General features: G+C 46.9%; 1 protein-coding gene across 4 annotated transcripts in view; it reads right to left on the bottom strand.

The window, feature by feature from the left end:
* Positions 1–1,128: 1,128 nt before the first annotated feature.
* PAMR1 (peptidase domain containing associated with muscle regeneration 1) overlaps positions 1,129–21,351 on the bottom strand; it is a 159,453-nt gene continuing 139,230 nt past the window's right edge. For all 4 annotated transcript variants that reach the window (XM_070229290.1, XM_070229291.1, XM_023653871.2 and 1 more), the window contains 5 exons: positions 13,579–13,791; positions 11,770–11,836; positions 7,999–8,231; positions 6,730–7,022; positions 1,129–5,385 (listed from right to left, as the gene is read on the bottom strand). In XM_070229290.1, coding sequence (XP_070085391.1) covers positions 4,849–5,385; positions 6,730–7,022; positions 7,999–8,231; positions 11,770–11,836; positions 13,579–13,791 — 1,343 coding nt within the window. In that variant the 3' untranslated portion in view covers positions 1,129–4,848. The remainder of the gene's footprint in view (positions 5,386–6,729; positions 7,023–7,998; positions 8,232–11,769; positions 11,837–13,578; positions 13,792–21,351) is intronic.

The raw sequence follows: 21,351 nt of genomic DNA on the forward strand, positions 1-21,351 counted from the left end.
TTCAAATCCCATCCCAATAACTCCTGAGGACAATGGATATTATGCTGCAAAAAAGGGGGTGAGATGGCTATCAATTTCCTAGTTGTCCACTGAGCCTGGTCCTTTTAATAAGACCAGCCTGTTCTGTACTCTCTCCCCCGACACACACACCGGCAGATAGGGAAGTGTGTAAAAACTCACTGGAAGCCCTGGCACTCTGTCTCAGAAACTCATCCAGTGAGCTCCCACTTACACAATCCCCTTGCTCCTTGCTCTTGGTTCTTGGTTCTTCTCACCCATGGCCCCATTTGCTTCTGCCCACCCTTTCCTGTTATTTACCTCACTCCACAGATTGCGAAACTTATTTCCACATGCTCGGACCTCAACGCTAAAACCTCCCTTCCTCTCTCCACCCCTCATGAGGGTTCTCGTAACTGGGTTCTTGATCTCCAATGTCTTCCTCCTGAAGAAAACAACAAAACAACCGCCAGCATAATAGCAGCCAATATTTGTAGAGTGTAGTGGGTCAGACACTGTTCTAGATACTTAGCTCATGTTAACATTATCCCACTGAATCCTCATGTCATTTCACTCCCATTTACAGACAAGGCAAGTCCAGGTAGAGATTGAGTGTCATACTCAAGGTCACAGCAGGTGGATAACAGAGCTAGAACCTGAGCTCAGGCTGGGTCTTCTCACCACTGCCTCTGTCTAGCACAGCCAGCCTGATGGGGCTTTCTAGAATTCCACTTCTATCCTTCCACTCTCTTGGAAACATCAAAATGAGCTTGATATTTGCAAATGGGCAATAAGAAACCAAATTACTAATTTTAGCATTTGAGATCCACCACCAGTTGGCATCCCCTTGACCGGGCTTTCCTTGTCTGGCAACCTGACCTGTCATTGTACTAAAGGGTTCATGTTGGGAAATAACTGGCCCTTCTCCATGGCAGCCCCCTCCATGCTTAATCTTTTAAGCATAGGTACATAAAATTGACGTAAGGTCTATATGATTTAGACAAGATTCTTACTTATATACACATATGTATGTATGTGTGTGTATATATATACACATACATATATACATATACATGTGTGTATATATATATTTTTTTAATGACTTCCAACAAAAGCCCAGCAGAAACACACTTGTAGTTGAACATGTTGAATTTATTGCTCTTTGAAGTGAAGGAAAATGTACATCAATGTCTCATCAAGAGAGTCTTAGAAAGAAATTATAGGGTTTGGGCTTATGTTAGGTGATTTGGAGGAGATTTCAAGGAAGTAGGGCTTTGTTCTGGATTGGACGCTGCCAGGAAGCATCTCAAGCAGGAGAGAATTCTATAATCGTCCATCTCCATCTTGTCTAGAAGGAAGGAAGAACAGATCACGCCTAAAGCCGTAAGTGGGAAAGCAGCAGCAGGAGGGGGATATTTGGTACCTCTGTGCTTTGCGTAGTGACCTTGCATTTGTCTGTTCATAGGCAAGATACAAAGGGATCTTTGTATGGTTCTGGGTTAAACTGGGCGCAAGAGAAACTTAGAAGAGATTTGAAGAGGCGAATGAAGCGAGAGCTGTCTCCATGTTCTGACCGTCAGTATAGCACGTCAGACACTGGAGCAGTTCACACACAACGTCACTGACCTACCAGCTCCCTTGGCGGGGTGAGATAGCACCCAGGCCCACAGCTCCTCTGGCACCTGCTGGAAATCCTCTTCCAGCTTCTCTGAGTGTCCTGGACCAGGTGTCTGTGCAGCTACATGCAAAGGGTGCCAGCTTCTCCTGCAGGTCACTCACACCATTGAGGTTGTGGACAGCAAGAGACAAACATGAGTTTCCTTTTGCCCTCATGTGTTGCAGTTTGTCCTTGCTCTGCCAACTTCACATCCAGCTTTCCTTCCCTACTGCCAGCCCAGTTGATTTCAGGTCCAATACCAGACACAAAGGCAACAGGCTTGTACAGACCTCTCCCCCAGTGCCCACAACTGTATATGGTCATTACAATCTCTGATTCTATATGACTCTTAGAAGTTCTGATTCTCTGAAAAAACTCCGACTGAAATACACTCCAGATTCCCAGGTGACAGGAGATCTCTCATTCTTGGAGTTCTATCCTACGATGCAAGGGGCCATGTTATGAAGGGAGATGGATGACATTCCTGCAGCACCAGATATGGCCAAGGGACAGGCTCATGTCTGACTCTCTTGTCCTGACCTAGATTCTTACATTACTGTGATTGAGTTCTTGCAGCTCACGAGAGCAGTGCTGGGGTAAGAAGATTGGGGAGGGGGGGGCGGTACATGACCATTTGGCTATTAACCAAGCGCCCCGAGGTGCCATTACCAGGATTTGGGGCCAGACTCAGCTTCTGAGGGGATCAGAGTCTTGGCTGGGATGACATAAATGTGAACCAAATCTGAACGGCGAGGCAAGGATGAAAAATGACACTAAGCAGTAAAGAGAATGTCAAGAAAGCAGTGAACATCATGGCCCAGGTGAGGGGCCAGGCCAGAGCTAGAGAATGGAGAATGTGAGCGTGGGCCCCCGTGTGAGATGCGCCCACAGAGGCAGGTGCGGAGGCTGTGTGGACCCGTGCCCACCGGACAGCCCTGCCCCTCCAGGTCCCGCAGCCCCCAACTATGTGCCGAGCACTATCATCACTGCTTCACACACTATCTCGCTGAACTGTCGCAGCTCCCACAAAAGACAGGCTTCATTATATCAACCTAGCAGCTGATGGAACTGAGGTAGAGAGGGCAGCTGACTCGCCCAAGATCACTTAGGAAAGAAGTTGAAAGACAGGATTTGAATTCAGATCTCTTTGATGGGACTTCTGCTACACCTTTCAAGCTCCAAGCTTTCTAGGCTTAAAAAAAGAAAGAAAAACTTTTGAGCGACCTGATCATCGTTGTCAAATCCAGTGCTCCAGCCCCAGTGGGGGTCTCAGACGACAGCGACCTCACGTCAGCTTTAGCTCCCCGGTTCCTGACCCACTGAAACCAGGAGGGAATGCGCATGTTTTGTTTTAACCCAGTAAGCGTTGAGAGTAACTCAGAAGTTGATAACCACTGCCTTGCTCTTAGATTAAACCACGGGGATGCGGGGGGTGGCCGAAAGGAGCAGGATGTGAGTCATAGAAAGCTCCAAGAAAGCCTGATGAAAAGAAAAAGTACCAGAAATTCTCTTCTGGCTCAGGGAATTGTGTAAAGACACAGAGATGGCGAGACAGGTTGGGAGACAAATGTGTCCTGACCTCCTGTCTTGGGGCTAAAGTCTTTGAGGTCAAAGTTCTCTGACAGCCTGAGGAAGAGTAAAGTTCCTGTTTCAGTCTATAGGGAACGAATGTCTCCCAGGGTGCCCTGTACCAACCCTGGGCTCTCAGCCCTCTTGAGATACAGAAAAGATGGAGAAGTTTCCACAAGACCCCGGGGGTGGATGGGAGGTCACTGAGAGTCTGGCTGGGTAGCTGCCAGAGAAGGACACCATTGTGGCAATGAGGCTGAGTGACCCAAACCAGGGTCAAAGAGAAGTCACCCCCACATCTCAGGAGCACCAGTGCCAGCCAGAGCTGAGGTGGGGCCACATTGGCAGGGAGGACCCAGGGAAGCAGAGAGAACACAGCACAAGTTACAGTAGTTACAGACCCCAGCACCCAAAGTCAGTGTCAGCAGAACGCCCACCACACACACCCAAGAACCTGCAGGAACTCAGAGTCCTACTGGGCCCCAGTGCTTGAAGTTGCACAAGCTTCCACGGTACCATCTTGGAGAGGAGGAAACTGGAGAAAGGATAAAGGAATGAGTCCCCCCAAAAAGAGATAGTTACTGAAAAGATGGCTCCAAGGATTGGATTGGATTCAATTCATCGTTTCCTCCACTATCCAGTGGGAGCTGGGGGTGGGGCTTGAAAGGCAAATCACATAAATTATAGAAAACACTGAAGCTACAGTTTCTTGCCATATTTCAATCTAGTATAAGTAAATAAGTGATTCCAATTCATATGCTATGAAAATATGTCAAAAGATTGATGGAGATTCAAAGCAGGGTTTTGTGTTAGATCTAGAACAAGAGAACCAGAGGGGACCCCAGAAATCATCTAACCCCTGGTATTGTCCTCTGTGCCTTATCTGATGGCACCATGTCCCTCATCCTCCAGTCTATGACCCAGCAAACTCCAAGCACTGGAAAGACGGCATGGCTTTGCCATATGCATTACTTGGGAACCGTAACTTTAGGATCTATTTTAAGGGGCTGTCACCAAGTCATTGGCCCTGACACACGTAGCTCAGAGAAGCAGCGTGCAGGAATCAGAGCCGTAGCACCTTTGTTCTGTAGGAGAGAAGCCAATCCTCGATTTATTAAAATGTGTATAGGGAATTGGGAAGGAAAAGGACCACGCGGTGTGACAACGTACAGAAAAGCCGACGCCACACCCAAGCTCCACTGCCCTGGGCTGGCCTGCAGGCAGCACCTTGGAACTGGGTCTGGCTGGAGCCTTGGAAGAGAGCTCAAGAGGCCCAGATGTCCTGGTCCACCCTCTCTCGATCAGAGCTGACCATGACATTCCCGTCACTGAAGGGGTTGGGGAGGCCACCAGGTTGGTTGAATGGGAACATTTTCCTTGCTATTCATTATCGTCTTTTTTGAAGAAAGTCAGTTCTTGCTAACAGCTCTGGTGTCTTCCAAATGGTCCGAGCAGTCAGGGGGGCAGTGGCCCACCAAGGAGTGAGCTCCCTTCGTCCTCCACTGAGCTTAGTCCCTGAAATCACAACCTTGGCCCAGCCAAGTTCATGGACAGGATCGCCCTTCAGGTCCACTGTGCCTCGTGCCACACAGGTGCGGCTGGGTACTTCTCAGTGGGCCTGAGGCTCATTTCATGTTTCTCTCGATCCAGTCTTTAAAAGGCAGCACTTTGGTGAAGGCCGTGTAGAGGCTGTGACTGCATGTTTTGTCATAGCTCCAGCTAACCAGCCCCACCAGATGCCAGCGTGGCTCAGGAGACGCCCGTCCCGGGAAGGACACAGCCGAGATGCCCCCCGTCTCTGCCGTGCAGATGTCGGAAGGAGCGGTGGGGTCCCGGCTGGCACAGAACATGTTGTCTGTGACACTCACCGGGATGCCGCGCTCTTCATGCTGCTCCTCGCACAGCAGCGAGTCCACCACCCTGACCACCCCCGAGCGCAGCGTGTCGTTCTTGAAGCCAGGGCTCCTCACATCTACCAGGACGTTCCAGCCGGCCACAGTGATGCGGGACTCCTGGAAGGAGGTGCTTAGGTCCCGAGGGGCCGCGAGGCAGATGGGCTGGACGCGAGTGCTGATGCGAGCCTTGTCCAGGAGCTTCAGGACGGCGATGTCAGCGTCCAGCAGGATGGGGTCGTAGTTGGGATGGAGAATGATTGCAGAAATCTACAAATGCAAGGAAGAGACAGCGATGGTGAGAGCCAACTCCTTGGTGAACAAGAACAGGCAAGCCCCAGGGCTAAATCATCGGGAAAAATGTCAAGGAGACAGTTGCAATCATTTGAAGATACTTTACTTAAGAGATCATACAAAGCAATTGCTCTTTCCAGGGTTGCAAACTGAAATGTCTATTGAGCCTGGCAGGCAGTGTTAAATATGTGGAGTGGACAGATAAGGCTGCAGAGAATGAGCGTGCACATCCCATCTAAAGTGAGCAGCAGCCACTTTGCTCCAGCTGACCACTGCCACGCAGAAATGGGGCCAGCATTCCAACTTTGTCAGAGAACACACTCCAGATCTTTATCGGAAACCTCCTGATTTTTAAATGTTGGTAAGTAACTGATTAAAAAATAAATGTTGGCACCATCAAAACACAAACCTCTACAGGCTACCGGTTTGCGACCTCTGGTTCACTGTAAACATTTCATTTACCTTCAAGCCAGGAAGATAGAACTACACCCAGAATGTTCCACAAGACTCTTCCACAAACTCTTCCCTGATTGTCCCTATCCTGCTGACCATTCTCTTTGATGGAGGCCTCGAGGAGCTTATGTCCATGATACATTGTGACATCTTTATGTACAGTTTCTATTATTTCAACTACATTTGGACACATCTCCTCAGGGTTTCCCTTGTGTCAAATTAATCGCAATATACTGGTCTGTCTCTTCCACTAGGCTTGGACTCTGCAGGGGAAAAATCATGCCTTACTCAGTTCTGTATATATTCCCAGTGAATGGCATACTGTGGGAGTATGCCATTCAACAACAGATGGATGGATGGGTGGATGGGTGGATGGGTGGGTGGATGGATGGATGGATGGGTGGGTGGGTGGGTGGATGGATGGTTGGATGGATGGATCAAATCGATGGATCATAGAATGGACAGATGGATGGAAGGATAGATGGATGGGTGGATGGAAGAGAGGGAGGGAGACAGACTGGGAAACAGAGAAGAATATTATAAACTGATTAGGAGTACCTTGGAAAAAAACCTCTCTATGTCCTCAAAGCCCAAATAGTACAATGCCCTAAACATAACAGGTAATGAACTTTTGATGACCGAAATGATGATATTTGTTACTATCTTTTAAAAAAATATTAAAGGGGAAAAAAGACTCCATAGTCTTTCGGGTATCTGTCAATATGAAATACTGGGCGCCTGCTACACGCCAGGCTCTGAGCTGTGTCCTAAAGTGCCAACGTCACAGGACTGACACAGCCACCGCCCCCCTGGTGCTGGGAGTCTGCTGAGCCAGGCACCCACTTTCCAGGTTGCAGCCTCTCTCACCCGCAAGCTCTGGATGGTCTTCTCATCTCGGTCATCATCCCGGTAGAATTTCCCCAGGACGACGTTGAGGTCTCCTGTCTTGATCACAGTGACCTTCCCCAGGTCAGTTACACAGTGGGCAGCCACCACCACAGTGCGTTCGTTCACCAGGGCACCGCTGCAGACCAGGAACCATGCATCCTTCTGCAGGCTGCCACCGTGTACCCCGCTGGCCCTCCTGTAGATGGCCGCCTGCCACGGCCAGCGCAGCCCCTGGGTCTTTGGAGCAGTGATGTTCTCAGTTTTCCCACAGACTACGAAGAAAGCACCAGGTCAGTAAGATCAACTCAGACCTTCCCATCCAAAGGGGAAGATGAGTGACTCAAGCAAGAAAGCACAAATCTGGAAGGGTGAGCCCCATGGGTGATGACCAGTAAGCATCTAGCCTGTTTTTCTTTTCTTTTAAAGATTAATCAACCACTGTGACATGGTTGACTATAAAGTCTAGGGCTAAGATTGGAGGCTTCCAATCCCAGGCACTTCCTATCAATAGGACTTTGGGCAAGCTACCTAATCTCTTAGAATCTCAGTCTTCTTGCCTGCAAAATGGGTACAGCAATCACAATTATCTCATAGGGTTCTTGAGGAGACTGGATGAGAAGATATATTTAACAGGTAGACTTAGAAGGTCACGACTATTATTATAAACATGACCACAGTGAATCAAGCCATAACTGATATCATTTGACAAAAAGGATGGGCAACATATCTCAGTATGTGCAAGACCCTATTCCGGATACTTCCACATATGATCTCAGTAATCATCATCATAATCTTATGGGTAATCAATACCTCATACCTACTTAATAACAATTACCTATTTAATCCCACTGGATGGTGAGCATGAAAACTGGGCCTTGGGCAGGGTAAGCAAGATCACATAAGCAGAAGCCCTCTGAACCTTTACCTCCTTGCCCACTTTGTGTTTAATGACTGCTCTCTCTCTTTTCTCCAAGTAAATATGATAGGATTATCCACAAAAAGGATGCCCCCTTCCCAAAAAATTCATCTAAGATTTAATGAGTTAATTTCTCCTGGGTACTAAGTTTAAGCCAAAGGAAGGAAGATCTAACTGGGGAATTTCAGACATCACCAAGCGAGGGAAAGTACTGGAAGACCATTCGTTTGGACAAGGAGCGTTTCCCAAAGTCTTCAACAAGGTTAATGGCTTTTCACGAGCAGCCATGGAAGATGTAAGGCGCTCCAGCCCAAGGACAAGCCTTTACTCACTAGGGATGCAGGACGGGGCACGCCCACTCCACTTCCCGGTCCTCAGACACGTCCTCCGGCTGCTGCCCAGGCGGCGGTAGAAGGGCGAGATGCACTCGTACTGGAGCTGGGTGTGCAGATGTTGGTACCCAGCGGGCAGGTCTCCAAAGGGAAGGGCTGGCTTCTTCGTGGGGGCAGCCTGCAGTTTCTGCTTGCTGAAGGCTGACGAATACAGCTGGTGTAACGGTGTCTCCCTGCACCAGGGCACACGGGGCCAGAGAGGGAGAGGGCGAGAAAAAAGTCACTGTGGCCCCTTCAGCATCCTCGCCAATCCCCAGGGAGACATTGGTTACAGAACAAAAACGTAGCTCTCTCATTCTCTGTTTCTCTCTCTTTCTCCAGCCCCCATTCCCTCCCTCTCTCTCTCTCTCTGTGTCACACACATACACACCTCCCCCCTACCACTGAGCAAATCCTCTGCACACTTCAACCTTCATTGTGTTCCTCCATTTCCATTTCTGGCATGCCTCCAACTGCCTCGGATTTTAGCCAAAGAGGATAATATCTGGCATAATAGCTGCTATCCAAAGATTCTACATGCAAACACACAAAATTAATTGTGAAATTAAACAGGAAAGGAAGCTAATTTGAATGAGAGAAATCCAGGTGTATTTTTTTCTCCAACCATTATCATAATGGGGCAATATTAGGAATTGACTCGAACTAAACTGTGTTGATACAGCAGCTTGATTCAGCAGTTAGCGGATGTAATTAGTACACCTCAGAGAACAGAGCCTTCTTTCAGGCACATTGATCGGGAGAAATGTGGAGCACTGTGTGCAAACGGGAAAGGCCTCTTAACTGAGCCCTGAAGCTGAAACCCCAGAGACCCTCCAGGATTCTTGGAGGAGATGTGCGCACACTGGACTGCTGGTGCTCATTTTCCATCCGTGCATAACGACCGCTAACTGAACAGTTAGGATTCCTTTAGGAATGAACGTTTTCATCCCTGTTTATTGTGGAGAAAGGAAGCCCAGAGAGGGAAGAGGGAGTGCACAGGGCACACAGGAAGCCAGGATGGTACCCAAGCAGGGCTTAGCAGTCACAACTCCCCGCTGGGGTCTCCACCATGCCAATTTAACGTCATCTTAAGAAATCTATTTCATGTGTCTGCACAGAGCCTTGCTCAGAGCAAACATTCCATCCACGCTGATTTCACTCAACAAATCATTAGCTCGTGTTTAGAACCAGGTCTGCAGTTCCGGGAGCTTCTGAACTTGTAAACAAGCTCATCTTTTGTGTGTTGAAGGCCGACACTGCCTTTGGGCGTTCCTGGGTGAGCCTGGCTGCTGGAGATAGACACAGCCCTATTCCAGCAGCCTGTCTTCCAGAAAGATCCTTAAAACCAAGTTTTAGGCTTGCTTTCTCATCTACATGAGACACCTGGCACCTAAGCTCCCCTGACACTTGCTTTAAAAATGCCCAGCCTGGTGATCTTTTTTAGCAGCTCAGGGCCTCGCCTCCCAGACGTCTCCTTGGGAAGCACAGGCCTGCCCTGCTCAGTGGAGAGTCCAGCCCAAGTAAAGCATGGAGACCAGAAAAGGGGCAGAACGTAGATCCCACTGCCCCTGCCCCCGGGACACGCCCTGCCTGGAGAGGAAAAGAGAGAAATGGGATAGCCAGAGGCAGGTGAGAGATTGCCGAATAGCTGGATTTGAAAACGTTTCAGGTTACTTGGTTCAGGTCAATTCTAGTCACTAAGACGCATTGTTACTATCTCTCAAAACAATAGCTACTGACGGGTGTTTATGCGTGCAAGGTGTTCTGCTAAGGTCTTTAAGTAAGGCTTAGCTAAAGCTCAGTGCATAAGGGGGCAGACCTTGAAAATTTCAGACCCTGAAGACCCTGGATTTGCATCCTGGCTTTGCCACTTCTTCTAGCAAGGTGACCTTGGGCAAGTTACTTGACTTCTCTGAGCCTCAGTTTAGCCATCTGTAATAAAAACAGTAATAAAACCTATAAATGGTTATAATAATAATTGATGATCTCGTGGTTAAGATTCAGTGCTCTCACCACAGCCGCCTGGGTTCATTTCCCGGTCAGGGACCCACACCACAGGTCTGTCAGGTGTCATACTGTGGTGGCTGCGTGTTGCTGTGATGCTGAAAGCTGTGACACTGGGATTTCACATACCAGCAGGGTCCCCCATGGTGGACAGGTTTCAGAAGAGCTTCCAAATCAACAGACTAGGAAGGAGCACCTGCCCACTCACTTCCGAAAAAACTGGCCATGAAAACCCTGTGAAGAGCCGTGGAGCCTTGTCTGATAGAGCGCTGAAGGTGAGAGCAGGGCGCAGAAAGTCTGAGCAGGGTTCCGCTCTGCGGCACACAGGGTGGCTAGGAGTCAGAATCCACTCGACGGCACTCACAACAAAACACTAATAATACCCACCTCAGACGTTGTAGTGGGGATTAAATGAGCTAATACACGGAAAGCAGTCAGAAGTGCAACTGGCACACAGCACACGATAAACGCTAGCTGTTAGCGCCGCACTGAATCCTCCTCACACTGATCCCGAGAGACAGAGGCCATTATGATCATCCTTATTTCTCAAAAGAGGAAACCCAAACCTCAGCACGTCAGGAACTTGCCCCAGAACACCCAGCACTAAAGAGGCAACACCAGGTCTTGAGGTCTTGTTTGGCAACGCAGCCCACCTGCTCACTGCGTTTTTTCAGGCGCCGCTCTGTGGCAGACCCCGCTCTAGGCACTAGAACTCCAGCTAGGACAGAACAGAAGTGCTCTTGCACTTGTAACTTTCAGGTTTCATGGGGTCTTTTTGGTGTGCAGGGAGGAGATAGAAATCGAACAAATAAACAAGAAAAACATACGTAAGGCCACAGGTGGAAAGGGATGCTAAGGTGAAACCTGGAGATCCCTGCAAAGGCCAAAGAGAACTGGGGACAGAAGTCAGCTGAGTGGTCGGGGGAGGGGGAGGAGGAGTGGTATTTTCAAAAGACAGTCAGGGAAGGTCTCTCTGCCAGGTAAAAACTGAGCAGAGAACTGAAGGAAGCGAAGTATTGAGCCTTATTGAAATCCAGGGGAAGCAGGTTCCTTACAGTGAAGCAGAATCGTGCTTGAAGGGAGAGAGGAAAAGCCAGGTGGTCCGTGTAGGTGGAGTGGAGAGTGAGGAAGAGAACGGTAGGAGATGAGATGAGAACACTATTCCTACAAAATAGGAGGAGGAAAAGGAGAAATGGGCCTCTTCTCTCCCCACCAGGTGGTCCCCATCTATGTGTTTCTAGGAGAAAGACTGGGTGTCCCGGAGGGCTCACATCCTTCACGAGCGCTGGTCATTTATCTCTAGTTCCTGGGCCCCACCAGCCTGCCTCCTCTTGTTGGGTGCTACCACGAACACCTTCCTGAGCCATCGCTGGCTGCTTTGGGTAGGAATGCCACCTCCCTAGAGCCTGCCATAATAAATAGGTAGTGATTTCAGGAAGATTCAAGTATTAAAATCCAGTTCCTCAGACATCATCATAAAGTCTTGCTTTCTGCCAAACACCTACTTTCCCACGATCCAGTGACATCTGTACTTCTTCCAAGAGTTGCTACCTCTTGGCTACAGGCAGCTGGCTAATAAGCCTCCACCTAACTAGCCCTGTTCTTTCCTGGCCAGCAGCACAGTGTCCCGAAGAAACCCCAGGCTGCCTTTGGCCAAACACAAGGAGGGAAAGGGGGTAGGAGGGGAGCGTTTGCCTTTAAAGCAGAGTTCAGGTGTTTCAGCCTCACCTGGACTGCACCTGCATCGGAAGAACTCGCCGTCTCACCAGGTCCGAGACCTTTGGTTCTCGACAGGCTAGAAGAAAAGAGACGATGCTGCATAATCTTATTCCGTCTTTGCATCCTTCCATTCAGATTCATACCTGACCACCCTTTCTGGATACCAGGTGTACATTCGCCAGGCTCTCTCAGGTGAGAAATGTCAGCCGAGCTTGGACAGCTCCCTCAGCAAAAAAGCATGCTGCCTCTCGCCTAAATTGACAGCACCCGCTGAAGAGCCCAAGGAGAACAAACACCTCTGAAAAGCCGCTCCACCTGGGCGATTTGGAACAACGGCAGTTAATAGACTGGGATTATCTATTCACATAAATATGAGTGAACTTGATCAAAATGAGTCAAAGCGAAGGTTCTAAAATACAGCCCAACATAGGGAGTTACGAGGTTCTCATTTGAAACCAGACAGCAGTGTCAACCGTCCTAGGTCTTGGATTGCACCATGTCCTCTCTGCAACAAAGGCCCCGAACGATCACTTGATGGCAACTCAAAGCCCAGTTTGATCTTGCTCAAGTCCTTCTTTCTTCACAAGTGAAAAGGAACCCTCCCCATCGCACTTTCCCAATCAAGCAGCCAACATTCATCTAATTAGCAACCTAGGGAACATTGGTTGTATTAATTTGTAAGAGAAGAGTTGACAAAAATCTCCAAGGACATAGGTAACACCGTTTCCATACTTAATGAAGCCAAGAATCAGAGTCTGTGCTGGTGGGGATGGAGGTCGCTTCTGGCTAAAGTCTAAAGTGATTCATTCCTTTCATAAACCATTCTCTTTCATTCCTTTTCCCATGATTTGGGTTGTTGACAAACACCCAGGAGGGAAAGTGGAGGATTGAGGCAATTATCTAGATAATCTAGGCCAAGGATATGCTTTTCTTCCCAGGAAACAGCCAGATAATTGTGACCTCAAACAGAGAGACTGTTGACCTGGAGCAACTAGTGAGAAACTACACAGCCCCGCCGCCAAGGCGGAAGGTCCAAACTTCTCTCTACAACACGCCTTTTTCTCCTGGTCTCAAACCATCTTTCTAAAGTTACCTCCCAGATCCCCAGATTGCCTCACTTCGAGTTTACGTGATTCTCTGACTTCTGACTACACCTCTTTTCTTCTCCTTTGTCTTCCGACTGGAATATCATCCCAATTCCTCTTCGTCTCTACAAATCCTTCCCGGCCTCTCCTACTGGCTCCAACCCTACTTGCTTCATGCAATTGCCCCTATTTCGGGCGATACTGATCACTCCTTTCTTGAATGTACACTACTTCTCAGTTCCTGTAACTCTGCCTTGAACGTTCAATGGCTTACTGTCTTTGAAAGATGTTTTTAGACATCTTAACAACACAAACCTCCCCCCACATAGGCTGGCTGGGATGATGTGTCTGTTTTGTTCTTTTATTTCCTGCCCTAACTTAACATTGCATAGAGAGTAGATAAATGAAGCTATATAAATGCGTATTAATTGCGTCAATTCTGTCCTTGGGTTTACACATATAAAACTCAGCCCTGCCATTTTTCCTAAGCTGCTCTGATAACGACATCACTCCTCTTAACCACGTCAAGATGTTGTGATCAGGATAAGCAGGTCCAAAAAAGAAGCAAACGTTCTTATGGATGGTTTCCAACCCAAGAGTAATATATGATTCCAATGAGAACTTAAGAGAGAGAGAGATATTTTTCCACGGGCCCAAAAACATGTATGAGAGCTCCCAAAAAGTCCAACAACTCCATCCATTTCTATAGATTTCAGGAATATTTGCAAGTTACCTTTTATGCAAATGGGCTGTTTCCCCGACCACTCTCCATTCTGCTGGCAAGTTCTCTTCTCATTGCCACTGAGAACATATGAGTTGTTACAAAAGAAGGACACAACAGTGCCGATTTTTGCATAGCGCTCATTGATCAGCCCAGGGCCTCCTGTTATTTTCCTGTACCCATTGACTGGGCCCCCAGGGTCTGTGCAGTTCCCTTCTTGAAGTACTAAAAGAGAAAAGAAAAGACAAGGAGAACCAGTAAAAGTCTGAAGCATTCCAATTTAGAATAGAATCTTTTCATGTTTCATTGAATTAAAAATGCAGCCTGATAACAATGATACTCAGAGGAACTACCGAGAGAAAACTCCTAACAGAAAATGCATGTATTAGACATGTCTTCCCCTTGTTTTAACGATTGATTCTTAAATTGAGAAGTATTCATTCTACATATAAATAAACTTGACATCACAACTGGCTCTCCTGTGATCATGTTCGTTTCTTTCTCAGCCAGTGGGAGCTGGACAGGCCTGGACAAGATAAACATTTCACCTAGGTTTTATCATCAGTACACAAGGGTTATTTCTCTTCAGTGTTGTATTATCTCCTTCGTTCCCTAAAGCTTGGGCAATTAAACTAGACAATTTGCCATTTGTGTTGTACCCAGAAAGTGGACCTGACTAGAAGCAAGAGTGCATGTGTGAAATGAAGTAGACTTTATATTTCATCTTCAGGACAATCAGCGTGTTGAAAGTTACAGCTAAAAATACTAGAAGACAATATAATTCACAGATACAACCAATTTCCCTTGATCTCCAATCCTAACTTTCCATCTAAACACTTACCAATATTCATCATAAGGGTATTTCTATTCTCCGACTCACGTTGGAGAATTACCTAAAGCAGAAACAGCACCGCTAGCTGTTCTGAGCACTCAGCAGGATATTAGATATACCCTGGAAATATTCGGTCAAGTAGATAACATATTTTTCTCAAATGGATTATGGCACAATACTCAATATTACTTGCCTAAGGACACAGAGTAAGTCCCCTGAAGAATTCAACCTTTAATTGCTGAGTTTGGGTACCGATCACTCTATCAGTCTTCCTAGTCTCTTTTTAACCATTTCTTCTAAGACACAGCCTCATCCCTATAAAACAGTCCCCAGGAAACGCAATTTTGCATTTGACACGCTGTTCTTCCCATAACTGTCCCGATTACCTTTTAAGCACTTTACTTGCTCGCCTCCAGGCAAGAAAAGAACCTCCATTCAGATTACACCTCTAAAATATTTGAGAACTAAAAATCAATAATTTTCCTATGTGCAATTTGGCAAGGATGCTAATATTAGCCTAGTTACTGGTTTGTCTAGTCTAAGATTGCCCACAGACCAGGTGGCAGATGATCTCAATGATACTGTGTGCTTCTGGGCTTTGTGATATGAGCAATGTCCCTGGTGAGTGATTCCAAAACCTCATTTTAAGTGCCAAAAAGGGACCTCACTGAGTGAGCCATTTAAAAATACTGAGATGACAGAGGGAAGACAATGCACTTTTTGAAGCTTCTGGTGGATTCAGAAAGCCCCAGCGCTCGTATTTCCAGGAATGCCTCTAGGACGTGAGGGGGAAAGGCAGAGAGGCATTCCATGTTGCCTCAGTGAGGGGGCTACCCTCTTACAGTACAGACTCATTCGATTTTGAACATGCAGAAGCAAACGACAGGGGGCCACAGACTGCAATCATCTCAAAAGCATGGTGTGTTGTACCTGCCAAGTTTTAGAAAATGAAATCAGTTGCCAACGTAAAAATCAGAAGTGTACTCATAAAAATCTGTATTACTGGCATCTGACAAAATTCAGATCTGGAAACCCTGGGCCCGTATTCCCACAGGACAACAATCAACTGTGTTGAGAAGTGGCTCTCTGCTTAGATGGGGGCCACGTTCTTCACCTGGCCACAGCCCCCACCACCTGCCTGGCCCCAGAAGGGACTTGAGTCTGTGGCCTGTTAGCCTATGGAAGCGCTAAGACTTGTTTAAGGCTGGTGTAGCTCCTCATTCATTTTGAGTTTTGCCTGCTAGATCGCATGGCCGAGAAAGATGAGCTGTTGCTTAAGACCGATCCTGGAACACTGAAAGAAGACCAACTCTACTCTATCCACATCAGCCTCAGCAGAGGACAAGAAATCATTTCTCCCGTAAGCCTGAGACAAAGTTGGGATTTTCTCCCCTGGGCTCCACCCCATGACTTCCTTTGTGCAGGATCTCACGCATCCTATTTCCATTACATTTAATGTGGGTTTAACTAGCAGAGACTTTGGAGAGTTCTTGAGCCCTTGGAGGTTACAAACCTTAGGACAACTCGGGTCCTGTGTCTCTCTCACTGAGGAGGCTTTCAAAGAAGACTTAAGAGAAACTGACTCAGGAAATACAAACAAGTCAGCCCCAGGCTGAGGAATTCTGCCATAGTTCTGTAATTCTTAGGTGCGGACTCTTTTATAACGTGATATGTCTGAAATCATGTCACATGTGCTTTTCATGTAGTATTTCTTTACTCCCAACCCCCGGAAAAGCTATAATTAAATCAGTGGTGCACCTTCAATTTGATGAGATCTTAGAACGGAGAACTGCTATTTGGTTTTAAGTTATTGCTCATGAAATGTCACCAGGATAGAGCTGACAGATGCTTCCACGTTAGGGTCCAAAGGAAGACAAGACTATTTGGCTAAAATACAAGAGAAATACAGACAGTAGAAGCAGATTTATAAAGGATTCAGATAATGTCGTTGTCTGACACTACTTAAAAATAACTATCCTGAATGTGTTCAAGGAAATAAAAGACAAAATTGAGAACTTCAGTAGAAAACTGGAAATCTTAAAAAATAACCAAAGGAGAAATCTAAACCTGAAAAGTTACAATGACAGAAATTTAAAACTCAGCAGATGAGTTTAACAGCAAATCAGACACAGTTGAAGAGTATTAATAAACTGAAAGATAACTTAGAAAAAATTCAGAATGAAGCCCAAGACACAAAAAGGTGAAAAAGGTACAGGAAAATATAAAGGATTTTGGGGATACATGTAATTGACATCCCAGAAGGAGAAGAGAGAGAGGATGGAGCAAAAACAAAATGTAGAGAGATAATAGCTGAAAAATTTCCAAAACTGATGAAAGACATCAGATTATGATTGCATAATCATAGAGTAATCCAACTTTCCACGAACTCAGATTTAAATGAGTTTAGTCCCTAGACTCTGATAGAGAAATAATAGCCTCCAGGATCACATAGATATATGTTCAAATAATCATTTAGTTCCCCAGTGTCCAGAATAAGCACACAGCAGGTGTTCAACCAATACTTGCTGGCAGGTGGAAAGGATAAAAGGTGAAATTTATTCATTCTACCACTTAATGAACTAAGGCCGGGGAAAATCACTTAATCTCTCCAAGCTTTGATTTTCTCATCTGTAAAATGGGATAACAACACTTTTCTGGCTGAGCTGGTTTGAGGAGTAATTTAAATAACATAAATCTCTTTTTTCCTTGTTTGCCTTTATTTACAAAGCACCCGACTGTCTTTAAAAACCAATTCTCCAAATTCATACGCCTAAAGAACAACCCACAGAGAAATGTAAAGGCCATTACCAGGCCTATTTGAGTATAAAGCAACATTCCACTCTATTTGCTGGCCTCTTGGTAATGTCTACACTCGATGGGCTTCCAGACCTGAATCCAGGGTGTTGATTCAGAATTCTGGGTACCAACCATCTTCTTTGTACATTCATCTTTTAATCCTGCACAATGAAGCCTTAAAATTGTATTCCTATATCAAACATCCACTGGGCATTGTTCTCTCTTCCTTTTCATTTATTTCCTGTACTTTCCGAAGCTGTACACTCTCCTAGGATGCTTTTGAAGCGAATCCTAAGACACCCCCCACCTGTGACTTCTCTCCCGGTTTAGACATCTACCTGTTGGGCTCATAGACCATCTGCATCTCATCAGAGCATCTTCCCAGGGTTAGATTTCAAAACTGCCTCTTTTCGTTCCCCTAGGCGTTCTCTTTTTAGAAAGCTTTGTGTCTCCATATTGAACAGACTGGTGATTCTCTTCTGTTTGATTTTCTGAGGACTTTGGGTTTCGTTTCTCCTCGGTGGGATGGATGTTTCCACACAAAGCCAAACGAGAACTTAAAACATCTGCATGTCTGGCCTACAGGAGCATCAAGCTCCTGCTTTGCTAAGTAAAATATTCCATGATTAATAATAAATAGCACAGTGCCCTGCTGCTTTGGGGACTCAGCCTGGGGACACAAACACATGGAGTTCAGCGTGCTCTTACATGCTATCTCGTGGACAAAAACAACAGCGGGTGCACTGCTCGGGGAAATTGTTTCAGATAAACATTTAACGAAATGCCTTCTCTCCCCTTGTCTTCCTTTTGCTCGGGGCAACAGTGTGAAGTGGTTGTGACAACACTTTACAGAAGGTGCCGCAATGGCTTTGTGAAGGCTCTGGTAGGGAACGCTATTGGTGCCCCACTCAGGGCCCCTCACATCCTTTTCCCAGCTCAACCTCCATATGTGTGATTTGCTGCTGAGAACTGGCACCTGCCACCTTCCGAGGGCTGCCCTTGGGCATGGGCACCATCTTGCCCATATGAAGAGCTGAAAAATGCCTAGTTTTTCCCTCCAATCCACCCCAGGCAGGGTTGCCTGCAGCCAATGACTGATGGGTGTGGAAGTACAAAAGCCCAACTCCTGTTCCTCAAGGTGTCACTCACACTCCCCAGCACCCCACGGCATCGGGCTGAGCCTGGGGGTTCAGCTGAAATCTCTCTTGCTTGGCTTCTTCCTCTTTCCTCTCTTGCTTCCCCAGCTCCCTTACTGGTTGATCCTGGGAGCACTTCTTTGAATAAATCAATTGGACCCAAATGCTTGGCTTGGGGAGAAACTAACCTAAGACAGCTGTACTGTTTCCTCAGCCCTGGGCATCAGGACCCTCATGCCTCCCTCGGGGCGCACTCCTGGGAGAGGACAAGACCCCGGAGAGGTGACTGTCTCAGCCCTGGTCATCGAGCCCTGTGCGCCTTCCAGCACTCTTGGGAGATCTTGGGGAGGATGATTGGCGGGCCAACTAGACGGGCTGGGTCTCATCAGAGTGCCCGCAGCCTCCTCGGACACTCTCAGGCTCAGGCCAGCCCACGCCAGCAGAGCTGTTTCACCTAAAGGAGTCACATGTTCTGAGACAATGGGCTTCCCCGAGCTCAGCAGTGTGGACCCAGACCCACCGCCCGAGGATTCTCCCTGATGATTAGGAGCTGTCTGTGTAAAGCCAGGGGCTTTGCACAACCCTGGTGCACAGAGGAGGCCCCAATGACTGAGACTCAGCTTCTCATGAGCCTGACTTATGGGAGTAGAGTTGGATTTAAGTTGACTCAAAGCAAATAAAGTTCTATCTTTTTCTCCCCTGATTGGCACACTAAGATCATACTTGCTGTAAGGGAGCTGAGACGACCAGGTCCAGAAAGTCTACAAGAAATGGACCTGATGATGGAGATATGAGGGAGAATGTCAGGATAACGTGGAGGCATTTTTAGGAAAAGCAGCTCTTCAGGGCACACAAGCAATACCATGTTTTCTGTGCCCTCTGGTCAGATCAATTATATTGAATACGACAAAGCAAGTCCATATTCTTCATCCCTATTTAGGGAGTGGACCCCCTTTCCCATTGCCCAGATATTCACAAAACTCGGGGGGGCCAGATTCCAGCTGTGGCAAGAAAACAGACCTCGTGTTCCGTGACAGCACTGCCTACCAGTATACGCTTGTTCACCAAAAACATCCTTTTATGAATGAATCTAGAATTTCAACATGATACACCAACCACTCACAAATATTTGCCTTTTCCTTTTGCTCTGGTCTTGACCCTATAAGTTCAAATTTGGAGACAAGATCTATGAAAAGTCCCCAGGAATCAACGCATCCAATCTCTGCTTTGCCTTTTAGAAGCCAGTGTGCCTCTCTGTAGGGAAAGGCTGGTGCGTGCCGATTGATTCTCTTGTACCATACATTTAATGAGCGCCTCCTCTGTGCCCAGCAGAATAAGGTACTGGCAGGTCTTTTTCTGTATCTTTAGCATGGAAATCTTGTATTTAAAGCCAGAAATAGAATTGATGTCAGTTAAGGCTTATTGTATTAAAGTGCTTGAGACATCTCAAGGCTCTGCTCAGCCTCATAGAAGCATCAAAAAAAAAAAAAATGGCTTGGGGACTTCCTTCTAATTTCTTAACTTTCCTTCTGAAGTTTCTTAACTTTGCTTCTCTTTCTTCTCTCCCTTTCTTAATTTTGCTTCTAAAATTACATCAGAACACAAGACCCTAACCAAGGCATAAAGGTAATCATGAATTTGAATGGGGTATGGGGTCTCAGCAAATACTAGCCGACCCCAGCAGTTGATTGTGGTGTGAGTTGTGACAAAGATTTCATCAGGTACAAATGATGGAATGTGCTTGATACACTTAGTCTGCTATGTTGGCTGAAAGAAAACCTCTTCATCCTTAGGTGGGACCAACCTGCATGAAATGGAACCAGGTTCTAATTTAGATGCTTCTGCTAAGAAAAACTACTGGGCATTTGTTGGAATTTGAGCCTCCGGTTTTATCCCATTTGTGTTCCCCTGGGGTACGAGGCAGAGCTGTTGACACAGAGATCACCATTTAACCAGGACACATGTTCAAGTTCATGCAAAGTGACTGGTTGATCAAGGGCACAATTACAAAAGATGAGACAATTAACAGAGGCCCAGAGATGCTTCCTTACGATGGGAGCAGCCACTTCCTAACCCTTATCTGAAAAATGCTAGATGGCAGAGTTTGACCAAATCCTTCAGAAGATTCCAGGTCCTTTGGGAGCTATTATAAGTTCTCTCCACAAGCATCACTAGAGTCCGGAGTCTCCACTCACTTCCACCACCTCACCCTATAAAGAACTGGGCTGGCTCTTATGCACAGAGAAGAGCATGTGGGTGTGTGCGCACATGCAGTATCAATTGTTTGGTCAAACACTGGATCTTTTTAAATCAAAAATTCAGATGATCATATTTTGAGCATCCTTCAGACAACACAATCCTGAAATATACGTTACTCAGCATTGATCAAAGGCTCACCTAACACTTTAAAGAACCAAGCAAATGGTGACCGGGCTGACCCGAGCCCCAGCCCTCTATTAAGCTAGCACCTCAAAGAAATACTTTCACGAGGTGTCTCTGGTTGGGCTCCCCCAGAAGCAGGCCGCAAGACAGGTGTGAGTGCAAGTAGTTTATTTAGGTGGCGATCCCAGAGAGGACCAGCAGTCATGGGGGGAAGAAAGACACATTATCAAGAAAGTTACCACTGAGCTGAGGCTCAGTGCCACTGGGAAACTCTGGGAGACGGGGGGGGGGGGAGAACCCGCCCAGGAGTGATCCTCCCCAGGGAGCCAGGGACGGGAGTTATGATCTCCCGGCTGCCGTCAATCATTTGTTGGAGGATGATGGGACAAACATGAACTCCGAGGCCCTGCCAGTGTGTCCACACAGAGGAGCCGGTGGGCTGGAGAGCCGGAGAAGCCCTTGGGCAGAGTCGCAGGAGCATGGGCTTGGGAGCCAGTGGGTCGGCACGCACAGAGGTGGTGCAAGCATAATAAAGCCCAGCTACCTCTTTTTTAGCAGAGGTAAAAGGATCTAGTTTCTAGAAATATTTGGTATAAAAAAAGATTAAATTTCTGTTATTTACAAAACTGAAGTGGAGGG

Source organism: Equus caballus, chromosome 12, assembly GCF_041296265.1.
Source record: "Equus caballus isolate H_3958 breed thoroughbred chromosome 12, TB-T2T, whole genome shotgun sequence".
Lineage (NCBI taxonomy): Eukaryota > Metazoa > Chordata > Mammalia > Perissodactyla > Equidae > Equus > Equus caballus.